The sequence below is a fragment of the Danio rerio genome, chromosome 16, assembly GCF_049306965.1.
Source record: "Danio rerio strain Tuebingen ecotype United States chromosome 16, GRCz12tu, whole genome shotgun sequence".
In the NCBI taxonomy this organism is placed as follows: Eukaryota; Metazoa; Chordata; class Actinopteri; order Cypriniformes; family Danionidae; genus Danio; species Danio rerio.
The window spans coordinates 35,652,997-35,670,882 of NC_133191.1; the positions used below are offsets into that span (position 1 = coordinate 35,652,997).

At 35.4% G+C, this 17,886-nt stretch overlaps 1 protein-coding gene across 26 annotated transcripts in view; it reads left to right on the forward strand.

Moving 5' to 3' along the window:
- LOC137487924 (uncharacterized) overlaps positions 1–17,886 on the forward strand; it is a 410,987-nt gene that overhangs the window by 173,415 nt on the left and 219,686 nt on the right. For 23 of the 26 annotated variants that reach the window (XM_073926252.1, XM_073926253.1, XM_073926259.1 and 20 more), the window contains one exon: positions 3,344–3,470. In XM_073926252.1, the coding sequence (XP_073782353.1) occupies positions 3,344–3,470 (127 nt within the window). Of the gene's footprint in view, positions 1–3,343; positions 3,471–6,052; positions 6,118–17,886 lie in introns of those variants that run through there. The other 3 variants (XM_073926249.1, XM_073926268.1, XM_073926269.1) reach the window with 1 other exon arrangement.

Consider the following 17,886-nt stretch of genomic DNA (forward strand, 5'->3'; position numbering starts at 1 on the left):
ACCAGGCTCAGTTAATAATAATGCACATTACTAATAGAAAAGTGAGTTTGATATATACAAATGCAGTAGGAAATTTATAAAATATTTTTACTTGTACACACATTACAAAAATATACAAAAGGACAACATAAACATGTAACAATAAGCAATTACACTGAAGAGTATTTTTAGGAAAAATTAAACAATAAATAAATAAAAAAAATTAAAATAAAATAAATAAAAAAACACTAGTGCAATCTTATATACAGAAAATACAAGTCTACAATGTGCTGACCATGGTATCCAGTACCAAGCTATGAGTAGGAGCGTGGGGAGTAGAGTCAAGCTTAAGAGTTTGTGAAGGGGTTCCCACAGTTTAATGAAAATCAATATTCTAATGTAAATCTGTAATGTAATATTCTAATATTATATATGCACACCTATCAAGCTTAATGTTTTGTGGTCCAGGGTCACATTGGCATACTTTTAAAAACTAATATTGTCTTAACTTTTTAAAATCAATTCAAGGACATCCAGAAAATATTTGGTGTAAAAATTAATAAGAACACAATAGAATTTGTGAAAAGTTAAAACGCTAACATTAATTGCAATTAAAACATGTTATGAATCACTGACAAATAGTCATTGTATAGTAAGAGAGTATAGTTGGGGGTGTGATATCTAGTACATTGAGTTGTGTTACTCATATACATGTACAGACTATGTACCTTTTGTTCTCTCTTTCCCAGCATTTCTTGTCCTCTCGCTTCTCTTATTTTAAAAAATGAGGAGAAATCAATGTAATACAGCTCCTGAAATTCCTCCAACCTCTATTCCCGACATTCCCAATGCTTCCCTTTTAAAGGAATTTCTTACAAACAATGTGCAGCCCAAGATTTGTGTGCTCCTTTGTGGTCAATCGCAAAAAATCAACAAATTCAACTGCTACTATAGCATTTCAATGAGGAGAGCAAGCTAGATGACCCCTTAAGCTCAAAATTCATAAGGCTCCTTGTATATCTCTGTCTCTCTTTTTTTTGCATGGAACCCCCATGTCTCGTTATTCGGCTCAACACATTTCCAGCACCGATAAAGTCTGCCGTCAGAATGGCACAGTCGGCACTGAAAAATGAGATCTGTGGCGTCCTCACGCACACACACAACATCTCGTCCAATCTCGCGCCATGCATCAAACAGCACGACGACCGCCAGACACCACTCCATTTCTGTCACTCGTAATCTGACCGCCATTCTAAAGATCAAAGCCGAGCGACACAACGTTTTATTTGTTTTTTATCCTTCTTTCTCTCAGCTAAAAGTGTTTATTGATTGTACCAACAAACAGTCTTCAGTACTGGGCGAGAGACGGGAGACTCGTGCATGTCAGTTGTGTCACGGGGGGCCTGTTTTGTTACATGCTATCAATAGATACCTCAGCATAAAGAAGGAATTTTGGATTTGTCTTTATATTTTTGGATTTGTGAATGTGTGTGTGCTTGTTGATGACTGAGGTGTGTGGAAAGATTACAATTAGTAAATCTATAAAATCGTAAAAATTATAAAATTTGCTACCAGACCTGGATCGTTGCTTGCTTTTTAAATGTGTTTTTAATGTGTTTCTTTTAAAGTAAAATGGTTGATCAGTGCAAGAAACCAAACATTTCTTTACAGATTCATTACATTTAATCCACAGGTAGTCCTGAATGCATTCATAACAGTCAGGAGTATGGGCTTTCATTTTATAATACCTCAATCTGTCGAGTCACAGTTTATATTTTTGTTTTGACTGGGTTTGTGATTTTCGCATTGTATGTATGAACATTGCACTTGCATTTGTAAAATCATCAGGTACACAGCTTGGCTAAAAATGCTTTAATGAAAAAAGAAAAAAAGATTCACATTCTCTCTCTCTCTCTCTCTCTCTCTCTCTCTCTGTTTGTGTGTTTTAATTGTCATACAGGACAATGGATGGCTCAAGGTGTCTTCTGTCAAAGCTGATGCCTATTGCACATTGATCATTTTTAGTTAATAGGGTATAATGTACTAACGCTTTAGTAATGAAAGTAATGACATTAGGTCATTTACAATATAAAAAGTATATTACTGAATAAATGTAATGTGAAGTAACTCCATCTGTTATAAACATGTGCCAAGGTTGTGTTCAGTCCATAACCGTCCTCAGAAATAAAAGAACAAAAACTTTCACAAAGCTGTCACAAAGGTTTCAAAAGGTAAACGTTTGTACCATATTAGCTCCATATTGTACCTTTAAAGGGGGTATCATGCAATTTCTGCATTCCGAGTTATTTACAGTGTTAAAGAGTCAAATCATAGACTAAGTGCTAAACTCAGTAGATCTCTCTATGAGACACCTCCGAGTGCTCGGCCTATTTTGGAGAGATTTGCGAAGCTGTGTCTTTCTTTAATAAGTATTAAATTTTTTTTTAAATATGTGAGCAATTCAAGCGTTATGGATGTGACATTTGCTGTAAAATATAAATTTATAGATTACAAAATTATATATAAAATTATGTTAACATCATTTTGAAACATCTGTTTATATTTAACAAAACAACTAACCACAGAGGTAATAAATAGAAAAATATCAGTCAGTAAACATACTTTATTTTTAAAATAAGGGAAATAAACATGCATTATGGATATGACCAGAAAGGTTTGCGAGTTTACAGTATACAACATTGAAAAAATTCTATGAACTAAACTGCACAACCCAAAAGAAACACTGCTAATTAAAAGGAAAAGAGTCGGCTCTCTATAGAACTAAAACTCATTTGTAGGAGAGGCTTGGGTGTTGTTGGTAAAAAAAATATGCTTTGTCTAACCTCATTACTTTTTTCATTATTTGGCCACAACCAAAAATTGTTACTTTGTGCCCCGTTCTCCCCTACCGTGTGAATTCTGTTACAACCTAATAGCCACAGATTAGTTTATCCAATAATTTGATAGAGTTGCCAAAGAAAGACACAATTATTGTCCAAAGGACAGCTCAAAGTGGAACAACAATGAAGCTGCCAAGGATTGCAATAAAAATAATAATAACAATCACAATTTTAGAAAAGATTCTTAATGTGCAGTTCAGCTGTATTATAATAACATTTCTTTAGGAATTAAATGTAAAAAATAAACAATAAAATAAATACACACACAGAAAAAAATCTATATGTTCTGCATGATTTATACAAATAAAACTAATGAGAAAATAAAGTTTAATGTCTGATAAAGAATGTTTATAGATACTTTTTCTCAGGTCACTGTCAGCTGAAAGTTGTGGCAGAATGCTAGTAGTGAACCTTGCTTTGTTATTTACTTTGAATTAACACAAATGCCTCATTTTTGGTTTAAGGTTCTGCTCTTCATGTCGACACCACGGACACGATTCTCACTCTGGACAGCCATCCTTCTTCAAAGAGCCCTACTTTGCCATCATGGCGGTCACTCTGATTGGCACCGATGACGGCAGTTCTCGACTGGTAAGGTTACCATGGCAACAGGGGGGTCCCTAGGGGCAAAAGCGGTACTGAAACAGAAAAAAATGAGTCATCTGTTGATTAGGTTAGGAAGTGCATTTCAACCTTTTGCCAGTTTTGTCCCTGCTTTCATTGGTAAGCAAAACTACAGCGGAAGCTCGAGATATCGTTTACCGTTGATCACCATTGAGCTGATAGACCATTTTTAGTGTCTTGGTCTTGGCAGTCAGCTATATTTAACACATTCTGTGAGCTTGTTAATTAACACAGAGTCGTGTATCGTCTGCCCTGCTGAGCAGCCTGTATGTGAACAGTTACAGTCAACTGTGTGTGTGTGGAAAGTGTGTATTCACCTAAAGCACAACTCACCTCTGATTTAGCTCCTGTTTGACTCCAGTTAGAGCACAGACAGTGTGTGATATTTACCGAAGCGTCCGGATTGACCTGGGTGACACCGGGTCTGTGGTGTGTGTGTGCAGGTGTTAATTGGGGGTGAAGTGGCAGTGTGAGAGGGAAAGAGGAGGTGTTGATGTGTGGACATGTGTGCGGTGAAAGCGAGCCACAGGTGACATGATGCTTCTGTGACTGGAGATGCACATCTACTGCAATCTGCAGTCTCGCCACAATTACTCTGTTTCTGTTGGGTTATCTCTCTTTCTCTCGCTGTCTTTCACACCCATTCAGGCTTTCAGAGGTGCTAAAGTGGGCGTTTGTGTTCTTGTTGTTCAGGTGATTGTATTCACTCTAGCGTTGTGTTCATAACGCCAGTGTCCTGGCTCTAGTTCTGGAGGTCAAACAGACCCTGTAATTAGGATCACGATAGGATTACACATAGATGAGGGAGACACATTCCTGTTTACACCTGCTGTTTTATTTTCTAGCCTCTGAGAAGTTTTTGGTCTCTTTTGTCAAGTTTCAACCATATTTAGAATTTTGTTTGGAAGCAGTCTATGCGTGGTTTTTTGTATAGGCTTTTTCAATCCAATTTTGGACACAATAAAGCTTGCGTATTGAATATCTCTGTATAATAAAATAAACAAAAGTGTTAAAGAGATTCTTAAACTTGATAAATAAAAGGTTACAAAGTGTGTGCCATGGGTAAATAGAAAGGTAGATCAAAATATGTAAGGTGTGAATAATAATGATACAGTAAACCTCAAACTCTGTAAACAAAACTTATGATGATGATGAAATCTGAGCATTATTCAAATACATACTGCAACATTACACATTGTGAAGTTGAATGACTTCATTACCCCCTGTGCTAAAAAATCTTTCAGATGGGGTGCTAGTGGCTGGGATGCACAAGAAAAGAAACCAAAAAGCCTCTCTGGCAACATCCTATTTAAAATCTCCTCACTGCTTGTATACGGCACTCATTTTCACATGTGTTGTTAATCTGACCTAAAGTGAGAGGCGCATGTGCGTAGATTCCTTAACCCTCCTCAACTCCTTGCAGTGGACTTTTTCGTAATTAGACAACCATTAAGCATTTTCTCAGAAGAGGACAAACGGACAAACCATTGCTGCAGCTCCGATGCAAGTTTATGGAGAAAGTAAAAACCGCTGCATTGTTTTTGCAAATCACGTGTGTTACACGTACCTCCATTGGAAATGACAACCTTACACCTCGAGCTTATTGGCATTGCTTCCAAAGCACGCTCAGCAGCCACATTTTAATAAAACTATAGCGATTCATACAGAAACTACTTACCAAATCTTTTTTTATCGATATTGACAATGGTGTTCAGTCCATAAACATTGATACCGATTTTATCGCCCAGCCCTAGGAGCAACAGCTCTCATTTCTGCTCTGTTAGCAATAAAACTACAACAAATACTGTGTATTTGTACCTTAAAAAGCAATGTCATTCAATCCAAATGTACAATGTCAGCCCCTCAGTTTAAATCAGTTTATTAGACTTCTTTTAAAAACAAAAAAATTCTTGCTGGGTATTTTAAACATTATGTTTATTGGGTTTTTACAGGTTAAATACATCAATATATACTATATACCAAATATACTCCCCTAAACATGATCCAATCTATAGTGCCACAAGTAAACCATGGATAAAATCAAACAAACAATCAAAAAACATACTGTAGAAGGTGATATCTAAGCCTTCTGTATTGTTATACAAAGTAAGAATTAAAGCTGCCTCAGTATTTGAAAAATAAATCTTGACTCTTTTTTAAATGAATGTTCGATGTAACAAGGAAGAATTTTGTTGAATTAAAGAGCAATTGTAAAACTTGAGTATTTCTGAATAAATTCAACCAGCCTAAAATAATATAAACATTTTAATTCAATTAGCAGCAAAGAAGTTTCACGGACCTGTTAAATGTACCATGTTGAATTTACACATTTATATTGTGTTCATTTAACACATTAACAGCAGTTCAAGTTTACTTGATTTGTTTAGATGCACAATGGGTGCTACGATGAAATCATGTTGATTCAACAAATTACTTTTTGAGTGCAAACTTACTTTAGAAACTTGTAAAACACTTATAGATTATAGATCATAGACTGATTCAGAGGTTCAAGCACTTCTCAGTTCTCTATCCTCCTGATGTTCACACAGAATTGCTGACAGTCGGCTTACATCACTTCAGAATGATGATGGTGAATGCAACCAGGATGCTATGGGTAAATCATATATATGTCATATAATCTTTTCCTTGCATTATATTTATTGCTTTATACCTTTGTGAAGTTTTACAAACTGATTTCAAGAGGAGCATGTGATATGATTGACCGCAGCTGGTCTCTCATCTACAATCATTAGTTAGCCAATCAGATTATTCCAAACTCACTATAAGTAGCCTGGCTGAGGGCCTACTCACACTATGTACAGTTGTCTTGAACTGAGCCAAAGCATGCTTTTCCCCCGACGGCTCGCATACACATTACATTCGGACCTGAGGACTCTTACGTCATCAATGATGCGCTGTTCAGTAAGCGCTTTCGATCAGCACAGTGGAGATTTCTTTAGTTATATTGTTTTAGCAATTTGGGATGCAGTGACGCAGTCGAATATTTCGCCAAACAGATCAGCCACTTTTCATGAACAACCATAAAGTCCTTGTGCTGCAGAAATGATGAGGTTTGCTAAAGGTGCAGCTGTCGTGCAGTGAAGGGTTTGCATCTTTAATAATCTACTACAGTTTGCGTTCATTGAAAGGTAAGAAAGATTAATAAATCCATATGAAACAGCCCCGTAAAAGTCATGTCTCGTCTTCAGTTTCAGGCTCAGGCGCTCTTTGCACTCACACTACAAGGGTACCGCCCAAGTGAATCGTGCTTTGGCACACCTCTTCCAACCAGGCCAGAGCCGGCCAACTGAACCGTGCCTGAGCCCGATTCAGTGCACTCATACTTCTCAAACGATCCGGGAAATGGGCCTGGGTACGGTAAAGATAGCATGATGTGAGTACGCCCTAAAACTACTTCCTTCTCTTCGTTTTCCAAAGAAACCCCCAATCCACCCCATCTCCCCCTTTCCTCCTTTACCAGGGGAGCTCTCGAGAACTCCCTGATCTCGTACAAAATAAAAGATTGTATATGGCTGTTTTCAGTGTTGTTGCTACTTGTATGCTTTTTGTTGTTTTTTTACAATGTATGTTTAAGAAACTAATTGGATTTTATGATTATGTATTGTATATTAATTAGTTTATGTTTTTTGCCATGAATATAGCCAATTCTGCTAATATGGCATTAAAACCTAAATAAATAAAAAAATAAACAAACAAACAAACCTGATCCTGTACTCTGCTCACATGCTCATCGACCAGGCGGGGGCCCTGGGCTCAATTATCTCAGAGCTCAGGGTTCTCTCCCGGGACAGCATGCCAAACCTGCTAGTATTATCAAGCAATATCTAAGTGTGAACTCTTGAAATATATTTTAAACTTGAATAATTTTCGTTATTGTGTGCATTATTGTATGCATATTAATGTGTGCATTATATTGTATTGTGTGCATTATAAAACTATCCTTGTTGCTGACATAGTCCTAAATGGCAGTAAACAAACTTACAAACTTGAAACATAGAAAAGAAGGACTTAAAAACAACAGTGGCCTTTTAAACTTTTCCAAACTTGAATAGAGCTGCTCTACTTGGTGTTAGAGAGAGCTGAAACACTGACCGCAGTACAGTGCAACAGCTGTTCCCGACTCCTTGCTTTTCTGCAGGAAACAAAAAGCTTTGCATGGTCGCTCAAGTGATGTTTTTTATTGACAGCTGTGGACACGAGCGCACTGTGAGTTTGGCCTCTCCAGCAGGCGGCTGAGAGATCCTCTTCACTTGAGAGACGGAATTAGAATTGGAAATAATCTGATTCGCCCTCGCCGTTTCCCTCATTTGCATGCTAGAGGCGACACCTGTGGAACATGCTAATGAACGAATGAAATTAGAATAATATTTAGTTTACTCGCCAGTCCATAGGCTTGTGTGGGCAATATCATAAGACACTGTTTATGTTTCCATCCCACTCATGCGCACACAAGCGTTTGGTTATTGCGTACATCACAATCTGTGCACATCCAGTGGCTTCATCTAGCTGTGTTTTAAAAAAAAATGCGGTCCTCTAATGATTTTAATTGCTTAGCTGTTCAATCAGTTGTGTTTGAGCTCATTCTAAGTATGAGAGTAAATGGAGGTTGGCGTTTGTGTTAATGTGTTTGCACCACTGGATTTCCAATGTGTGTGTCCAGGCAGGGTTTCTTTTCCTCTGTGATGCTGATGGCTCTGGGCTGAACTTGTCAGCGTGAGGTTCTGTTATTTGGACAGAAGTCAGAGATATTCTCTTTCTTACACTGTTTTTTTTCCCTCTTTCTCATTCTCCCCTCTGTCACAGCTCTGTTCATCAGTGTCTCACAAACATTCATCTGTTCCTGTCCCTCTTCCACCTCCATCTAACTGTAATCTTTCTGTTGTGTACTTCTTTTTTTCACAGACAACGCTTTAGCTTGTGTTTTTGCTACTACAGCCAAATAAAGCTAAATAAGTTTCGCTTTCTAAATACCAAAAATGTGTTACTTTTTGTTTAGCACTCTTGTATATTATTAATATACAGTTTAAGTCAGAATTATTAGCTCCCCTAAATTATTAGCCCCCTGTTTATTTTTTTCTTACAATTTCTGTTTACAGAAAGAAGATTTTTTTCAACACATTTCTAAACATAATTGTGTTAATAATTCATTTCCAATAACTGATTTATTTTATCTTTGCCATTATGACAGTAAATAATATTTTACTAGATATTTTTCAAGTGACATTAAAAGGCTTTTTAATGATTGTTTAATGTTGGTTTGTTCTGAAGACTATCGAAAAAATATAACCTAGAGGGACTAATAATTTAAAAATTAAAATTAAAATGATTTTTAAAAAAAATAAAATTTACTTTTATTCTAGCCGAAACAAAACAAATAAGCCTTTCTCGAGGAAAAATATTATCAGATATACTGTGAAAATTTCCTTGCTCTGTTAAGCATTATTTGGGAAATATTTAAAAAAGAAAAAAGTCAAAGGGTGGCTTATAGTTCTGACTTTACATTAATTTTGAAGTCATTAAAATATATTTTTATATTATAGTTAATATGTTGCTGTTATGCCCCGTGTGGCTCAGAGGATGATAAAGGGGTAACATGATTATGACAATCCAAAATTTTAAGAATTTCCCTGAGACGTTTGCTGCTATAAATCAACACAGACAATGGAGGGGCAAAAAAGGTGGTTAGCTTTATTTACAATGAAGAGAAAGAAAAAGAATATTTAAATCACCCAAAATATATTTACAAATGTGTACAATAAATGCAAAATGAAGTAAACAAACAAACCTGATAGAGGGAAGGAGAATAAGCGGTGCCAAATCAAAGAAAGTAATAAATTAAACACCTGCTAATTAATCCCGCCCCCTACTCCAATAAACTAAAGAGAAATATGAAAAGAGGAAAAAAAAAAAACTTCTATGGCGTTACATGCCCCTTAACCTCCTTTATTCAGCTGCAATGACTTCTAGGACTTCTTGAGCAAGTTTTGTGCTCAAGCCTGCATTGATGCATCCTCGATATCAAGAAGCAATTCGGGAACTTTCACATGTCCTCTGTTCTTGCGGTCTTAACTTTTGAAGCTGAACTTTAGCAGATGATGATGACGTTACATGAGAACACGAGGACGCAAGAACGCTGAAGAACGCATATTAAGTAACAGCCTTTTTGAGTCTTCGGGTTTTTGAGTCGTACTTTCATCACGTGACAGCATGTAAAGATATGACTCAAAATAGAAGACTCGAGAAATAAATGGATCAAATCTTTTTCTAGCTCGAAATGCATATGATTAGCTTCTGGCTTTCATGTGATAAACGAACGAATCAAGACGAGGACTCAAGAGATGAATGGATCAAATCTTTTTCCAGCTCTGACTGCATATGATTGGCTTCTGTCTTTCATGTGATGAACGAACGACTCAAAAACAATAGAGGACTGGACTCGAAAAATTAACTAATCTTCTCCTTCACCTGCACAAATGTGCGCATGCGCGAATGATGAACCAATCATTCAAGAACGACTCACCAATTACAGTACTTGACTCTTAATGTGTGAAGATTCTGGTTATGTTAAAGGGAGCTCAATTTTAGGAAAACCAGTCAGTAACCAACCTGTTTGAGCCTGTTTGTGCCACCCAAAGGTAGGACGTGGGCACCGTTTTTTACTCTTCCACAGGTTTTAATCTGCTGTGTCCACAGTGTATGGAAATGCATCCTATCATCTCATTGTCTTTCATTCTCCTGCTTTGTTTCTGTTACTCTGAAGTGATGTGCTCTCTCTCTCTCTCTCTCTCTCTCTCTCTCTCTTCTCTGGGATGTAATCATTCTGTCAGCGGAGCCTTAGAGAGTAAGGCCACTCTTTAGGGATTTGACTAATCATGCTAGAATCTCATTGTAGATGCTATGCACGTGCCACGCTCCGCCTCTCTAATCGCTTTTAACACTACATCCCTCAGACACACACACCAAAACAGACCTGCTTGCGATTTTAGGTGCGCGCGGATACATTTCGCCTCAAAATCCTCTGCTTCTCATTCTCAATGATCTCTGAAGCCGTTTCTTTTATGCATTCACAATTCTGATTTGTGAGGAGGTGGTGTTGGTAATGAAAAAGGTTAAGTGTGTTCTTGAGCCGCCGCACCAACGTGACGTCTCCACACTCGCATAAAAAAAACATGGACATTGTTTGAGTCATGACGCCATGATCATTTTATTATCAGTCAGTACATTTACTAGGACAATGTTACAATTTTAATATGATTAAAAGGATAGTACAAGCAAGAAATGAAAATTAGTCAATATTTACTCCCCATTAATTTGTTACAAAGCTTTATGAGTTTCTGTCAAACACAAAATAAGATATTTTAAAGAAAGCCTAAAGGGGTGGTTCTGAGTGTTTTTTTATGGCTTGATTGTGTTTATAAGATGAAAAGCAATGTGTGCTCATGCTTCACTTGTATAAGATCATGTTATTTTTTCATATACAGTTTCTTACATTTCATATATGTATCTTACTTTGATTATATACAGCTACTCTGCTAGCATGAAAACGGCTGTCATATTTCCTAGTACCTCTGAAAGGCCCGCCCACAGGAGGCTCTGATTGGTCAACTAACATAATGTGCTGTGATATGTGGATTGGCTCAACGTCACCAGGGAAAGCGTCACACCCCTACAAGCATGCGTTTTTTTGAGCTGTGTTAACACAGTCAGTCAGAGTAGCTTTGAGACATATCAGTTTGGTCCTGAATCTGAGGTAAATGAAAAGGACAGCTGAACCTTACACCTGCTCTCTAAAATAAAAATCTGACAATTATCTTTCACATATATTCAGAATATGCATGTGTAAGTACTGTAGTATGAAACGTTCACATATATTTTGTGAATTTGTTTTTTTGAGATGTAGAACGCACAGAAAGCGGCCGCATAGAGAGACACTGCTGCGCTGGTGAAGATTGTGTGTGTTTACAGGGGTTTGACGGATAAATATAAATTTGTAGCTAAATTATTAACGGTGCCAAACAGCCTTTCCTGTTGTTCAAATCCTTGTTAACATCCTTGCTGCTACATACCATAAATGCTAGGCGATGTGCATGTAATAGATCAATTTTTAACAAATAAAAATGCTTTCAGGTTGTGGCTCACATTTAAATTATGGTTGGAGTTGCTCCTTTGAGGAGTTTTTAGCCGAAGCCAGCACTAAACTGGGAGAGAATCTGGAAGCTCTTCTTTGTCAAATGCTAGCTATATATATCTTTATAATTCTCTGGAACATAATTAAATGAAATTGTAAGCACTTCTCTTTTTGTGTCGTGTCCTTTGGAAGCCCAAATACAGAAACTGAAGAAACTCTGTGGAAATAGTGTTTGATATCATAAGGGACCATCCTTTTAAAACCGGTAACCATTGACATCCATGGTAGAAAAAACAAATACTATGGACAGTATTTGCAGGTTTCCAACATATTTAAAAATATCTTATTTTGTGTTCAGCAGAAGAAAGAAACTCATAAAGGTTTAAAACAAGTAAAGTGTGAGTAAATGATGACAGAATTTTATTTTGGAGTGAACTATCCTTTTAAGACATTGTAAACAGAAACATTTTCGACAGAGATTTTTGATGACCTTAAAGTGGTCATACTTGAAGTAAGCACAAATAAAATTTGCATTTAAGTAGTGTTATTGAAGTGCTGTATACATGTCGGATCGTAACTACACTCTTACCATTGCTTAGGACTTTTGCAGCATTTTGCAACAGGATAAACACACATGGTCATGGTCAACAGTTTGACAGCAAAAAAAAAGTATACAGTTGCATGACAAATAACTACTGTGGTTCCCCATGTGTTGTGTTCCATGTGCTTCTTTTTAGGTCATGTGACTCCTTAGTTTTGTTTTTCCACCATTTGTTAATGTTCATTAGCTACACCTGTGTTACAGCCCCGTATGTATGTAGTTTATGTATGTAGTTCAATCGTGTCTTGTGTGTTCATACCCCTGAGTTTTAGTTCTTTGTCCCGTATTAAATTGTCACACACACTGTCCTGCCTAAGTTTTATGGCCCAGTTCCGGTTGTGAGTCAGGGTTCAACGCTAAGGATTTTTTCTACTGGCCCGATCTGACCAGTGGTTCAGATTTTTACTTACCCTGCCAATATTTTCACTAGCCATATCAAAAAAAAAAAGTTAGTAGCTATTTCTTAGCCACAAATTTAAAAAAAAAAGTGTCAAAATGTTTATAAATCTAGAATTTAAATATTTAAAAAATGTTAATAAATGTATAATAAGCAAAATTAAATGTGTTTTTCAAACAAAAGTGGCAAAATGTGCTGGTATTTTATTGCAAAACAAAAGATGGCTGACCTGCCAAACTGACAGCAGACTGTACAAAACATCTTAATTTTTTTAGTCGTGGTGTACCCTCGTAAATTTCTGCTTCCAAGACGTTAGAAATGTTTTCCTTTAGCATCATCACTTGATGTTGCCACCATGTTGCTGTCTCTTCGCTTCGCTTTACTGGTTGTTACGGAAAAAAACAACATGCTCACAACAACCAATCAGATAAGAGGAACCGAGAAGGTAGGGTTTGAAGGCTTAAAAACACAAACTGTTTCTCAATTCTGACTGTATTTGCACGCAATTGACAAATAGTCACAGGCAAATTAAACTTTAGTGATAGGGCATCAGTGGCCCGATCGGGCCTGTAACGATCCTGTCTACTGTCCCGAGCATTTCACACGCTGGCTCCAGGACATCGAGCTGTCCTTATTGTTGAGCCCTGTGAGTGGTATTGTGTAAATAAATACGTCTTTTTTATAAATCCTGAGATCTGTGCATTTGTGAGTGAGCTAACTGTGACAACTATATAGTAGTGGGCAAAGCGAGGCTTCAAACAATGAAACAGTTGAAGCAAATATATCGATATTTGAAACGTTATGAAAACCTGTCTCTACAGTGACACCCAGTCGTCATTTGTTGTGTATTGCTCTGAAATGGCTTAAGCAAAAAAAATAAATAAATAAAGCAAATTGAGATATTAAACCCCATATTTTAGAGTGTAAAGGGATTTAGTAAAGAGGTGAGAGTTTTTGAATATCATTCAGAGATAATGGGTTCGAATCTAGAGTGATGCAGTTATAGGTATTAGTTTTTAAGTGCTCTGTTCTTGTAACGTGTTTTGTTTTTTGGTCTAACATCCGAATGAACACTTTAAGAATAAATATGTCTTGTTTTGGTCATAAAAAAGTAACATTATTTAAATACATCAAGTCATAATTTGATAATATTTGTGCAAGTCAGAACTCGAACTCGGGCCATTTGCAGCACAGTTACTCTATTTACATGCAATATCCACAAGGCCACATTCGATAGAGTTTTTTCCGACCCTGTCAGTCAAATGCAGATTCACCAGATGTCAAAATGCTTATTAAATGATGGCTGCTTCGAATCGCTTCAGTCACATGACCAGGTGTATCGAAACACTTTAGTCACATGACCAGGGTGTTTTAAATCACCTTAGTCACCTGACCTGGCTGTTTCGGATCGCATAAAATACAAGTGTTCCAGCACATTTCATCGGCTTCTTAGATGACAAATCCGCTAGAGGGCACTGTGTACAATTTTTTTGTAAATCTGAAATTTGTTACTTGCACTACATTTTGTTGTACGTTTCACATACATGAGAAGGCAGGGCTTGTCCTACATATCACCTTGGGATTGACTGACCTAAACCCTTCCCTAATCCCAACCAATAATGTTTTCAGAAGCAAATGTAAAGGAAAAGTTCACTGCAACTATGCCCCTTTACCTTGATTTTACATTGCTTTTATCTCTGCTTTATATCAAGTCCAAAGCATTTGATTTACCTAGAAACTAGTCAAACATTTGTATAGTAGGCTTGCGCAGTTTCACAAAAATGCAAGCTGAAGTATAAGTTAAAATTTAAAGCATTATTAATCCCCTTCTGGCATGGTATGGTGCTTCACATATACATAACAAGAATGATACACTTAACACAGTAAATACCAACACTTAACACAAAGTATAGTAACAAAAACTGAAACAAATATAAAAATAATAATAAATACATTTTAATAATAAAATAATATATAATATGAAAAAATTGAATAAAAAATTAAAATAATAAAGGGGGGGGGGGTAATCATTGTTCTATGGACGAATATTTAAAGGGATATTATTAAAATCTCACATGCGCTACACATATTAAGTATTTCCACTAAGCTTGCGTTAGTATGTAAAACAGAAATATGAAAGATATATTCTAGAAACAAGTCATGTAAAGATGGTAATCATAACATTGTTTTATAAATTATAAGTTATAATGAATAATCCAAAACCTGAAAATAGCACTTTTGCTTAATAGCTGATATTTATCCCTCATTTTGCTGCAGTGCCTCTCATTGTAGTGGCATCTCTCAGAATAAGCCATAGCTGCAGGTGTCTGTTCTGTTTGAGGTGATTTAGATGTGCTATCAACACAAGCTTTGCTAATGACTTTATCAATTAGCCCAGTCCAATAGCTACATGGCCCTGATTTCCTTTAAACATTCACCATCCGTGGCACGCTGATTTGTGTAGTTAATGAGAGCGTGTTTCAGGGAGACAGAGGCAGAGCAAAAGTGTGTGTGTGTGTCTGTGTGTGTGTGTAAGGAAGTGAGTCTGGCCACGTAAATACTGTGTCCAATGAAGATGGATATAGTATCCTGTCAGATCAAGATGATGGTCATGCAAATTTATGAACAAGAAACAAGGCCCTAATTATTCAATCTGTTCCCTAATAATTATATAAAAAAGAAGGCAGTGTTTCGGCGTCGCTCCTATTATTAAAGGTGAAGTGTGTCATTTTTCGATGTTAAAATGCTTTCGGTAGTTTCAGCTTAATAGAGATGTCAATAAGCAAGTCAGTGCTGTCTGTCTTGGGCTTTCAAAACATTGCTTTTTTAGTTTTATAGTGGATTAACAACACCTAATATGTGGTCAGTGTATTGGATTAAAACTGGTTGCATTTTCAAATAGCTATTTCTTTAAGAAATTAATTATTTTATTCAGCATTGATGCATTAAATGTAGCAAAAGTGACATTAATGGTGTCCTTTATTGCAGTGTTATTATATTTAAAAATAAGCATTTTTTAAAGATTTATTATATACAAAACCATGACAAATTTAGAACAGGTTTTTACAGTATTGTTTATTTTATATTCACTGTAAAAAAAAAATGCTGGGAAAAAATTCTCACAATCTCTTCATGTCGTCCCAATGCAAATCGATTAAGCTTACTTAATGTTTTTTTTTTTTTTTCACAATTTTAATTTGATTGAGCATACACAACAGCATGAATATATTTTTATGTATATATTTGCATAATTGTGGTATATTACACTGCTCTGCATATATAAGTTCACCCCTCACAAATCTTTTTTTAAATTCATATTTTTAATAGGAAGCTATACAATACTATATTTGTGCCTATACATTAGATTTGTCAATGCTGAATTAGGCCAAATCTGGAGCTTATTTAAAGTAATGACTTATGTCAATGATCCAAAAAGTACTTATGTATATGTTAAGTACAAATTTAAAACAAAGGAAAAATCAAGAAAAGCAAAAACAAAAAATGTAAAATTTAACTGAAATTTTGTAGGTTGTAATTTTGTTTTGTGTTTTTTTTTTTTTTTTTTTGCAATATTTTGCTTGAATTTAATTTAATTTAATTTAGGTGACTAAAAGGTTATTTTCATAAAAAATATCTGTTTATTAAATCTGTTTTGTTTAAATGCACCAAAGTACATTGCCTATATTCACTAAGAAATTGATAAAAATATTTATTTTCAAAATGGGGTGTACTCAATTATGCTGAGCACTGTATATATATATATATATATATATATATATATATATATATATATATATATATATATATATATATATATATATATATATATATATATATATATAAGCCTGTTTAATTCACATTGTTATACATTTAGAAATATTTTACACAGTTTAATATTATAATTATTGATAATTATGCATTTTATATGTATGCAGTGTTTATGTAGGCATTACATTTTTATCAGTATAATCAGTATTTTTTTTTAAATATTCAAAAGTTCATTTTAATTCAATATTATGCAGTTACAAAATTTTACATTATACAAAATAATACATATAAATGTATTTTCACTTTCCAGAGACATTTCATGATGATATTCCTGTGCATGCTGTGCAATGTATTTGCGTGACATGTTATATTGTAGGTAGGCATTGTTTTGTTCTTTATTTTAATTTTGCAAGAAATTGTTTTGTGTTGTGGAGACATACATTTGGATATACTACTTTTGGAGATAAGTAAGGCACACATTTGAAGATTAAGCCTGCACGATGTTGGAAAAATGTGACATTGCGTTTTTTTGTATTTCTGTGATATGTATTGCGATGCGAATACAGCCTTATTTGGAAAGAATTCTTTGTTTTAGATCGATTGGAATGATTTTGTATGGAATTGGATCTTGAATAATATATAACAAATAACTTACAAGCACAGATTAATAAAATATAGCAAAGATAAATGTGAATTAAAGTTTTCTGGAGAGTTAAACACTATTCAGGTACAGATATTGAACAATCAACACTGCATAGTCTATTTATCTGTTACAAACATAATCATTTCTTGTTGCGTCATGGTGGCACAGTGGATAGCATGATCGCTTTACAGCAAGAAGTTCGCTGATTCGAGTCCCGGCTGGGTCAGTTGAAATTTCTGTGTGGTGTTCCTCCCTTGTTAACGTGGGTTTCCTCCAGGTGCTCCGGGTTTTTCCCCTACAGTCCAAAGACATTCGCTATAGTTAATTATTAATCAATAATTGAATAAGCTAAATTGGCTGTAGTGTATGTGTGTGAATGCATGTGAGTTTGGGTTGCGGCTGAAAGGACATCCGCTGTGTAAAACATATGCTGGATAAGTTGGCGGTTCATTCCGCTGTGGCGGCTCCAGATTAATAAAGGGACTAAGCTGAAAAGAAAATGAATGAATAATTTCATGTGGCTGAATGTTTTAAACTCTGAAATGTTGAAAAGTTCACACAGTCACAAACTCAAAGGGATAGCTCACCCAAAAATAAAAATGTACTCACTACTTACTCGTCCTTCACTTGTTTAAAACATTTTAAACGTATTAAATATCTTCTTTTTGTGTTCAACATAAAAAAGAAACTCATAAACATTTGAAAATAGTAAGTAAAGTTACATTTTTTGGTGAGCTACCATTTTTCCTACATTATAATTCAACTTTGCATTGATTATAATCAACTATAATCCCAACTCAACATTGAAGATCCTGTAATGGGACT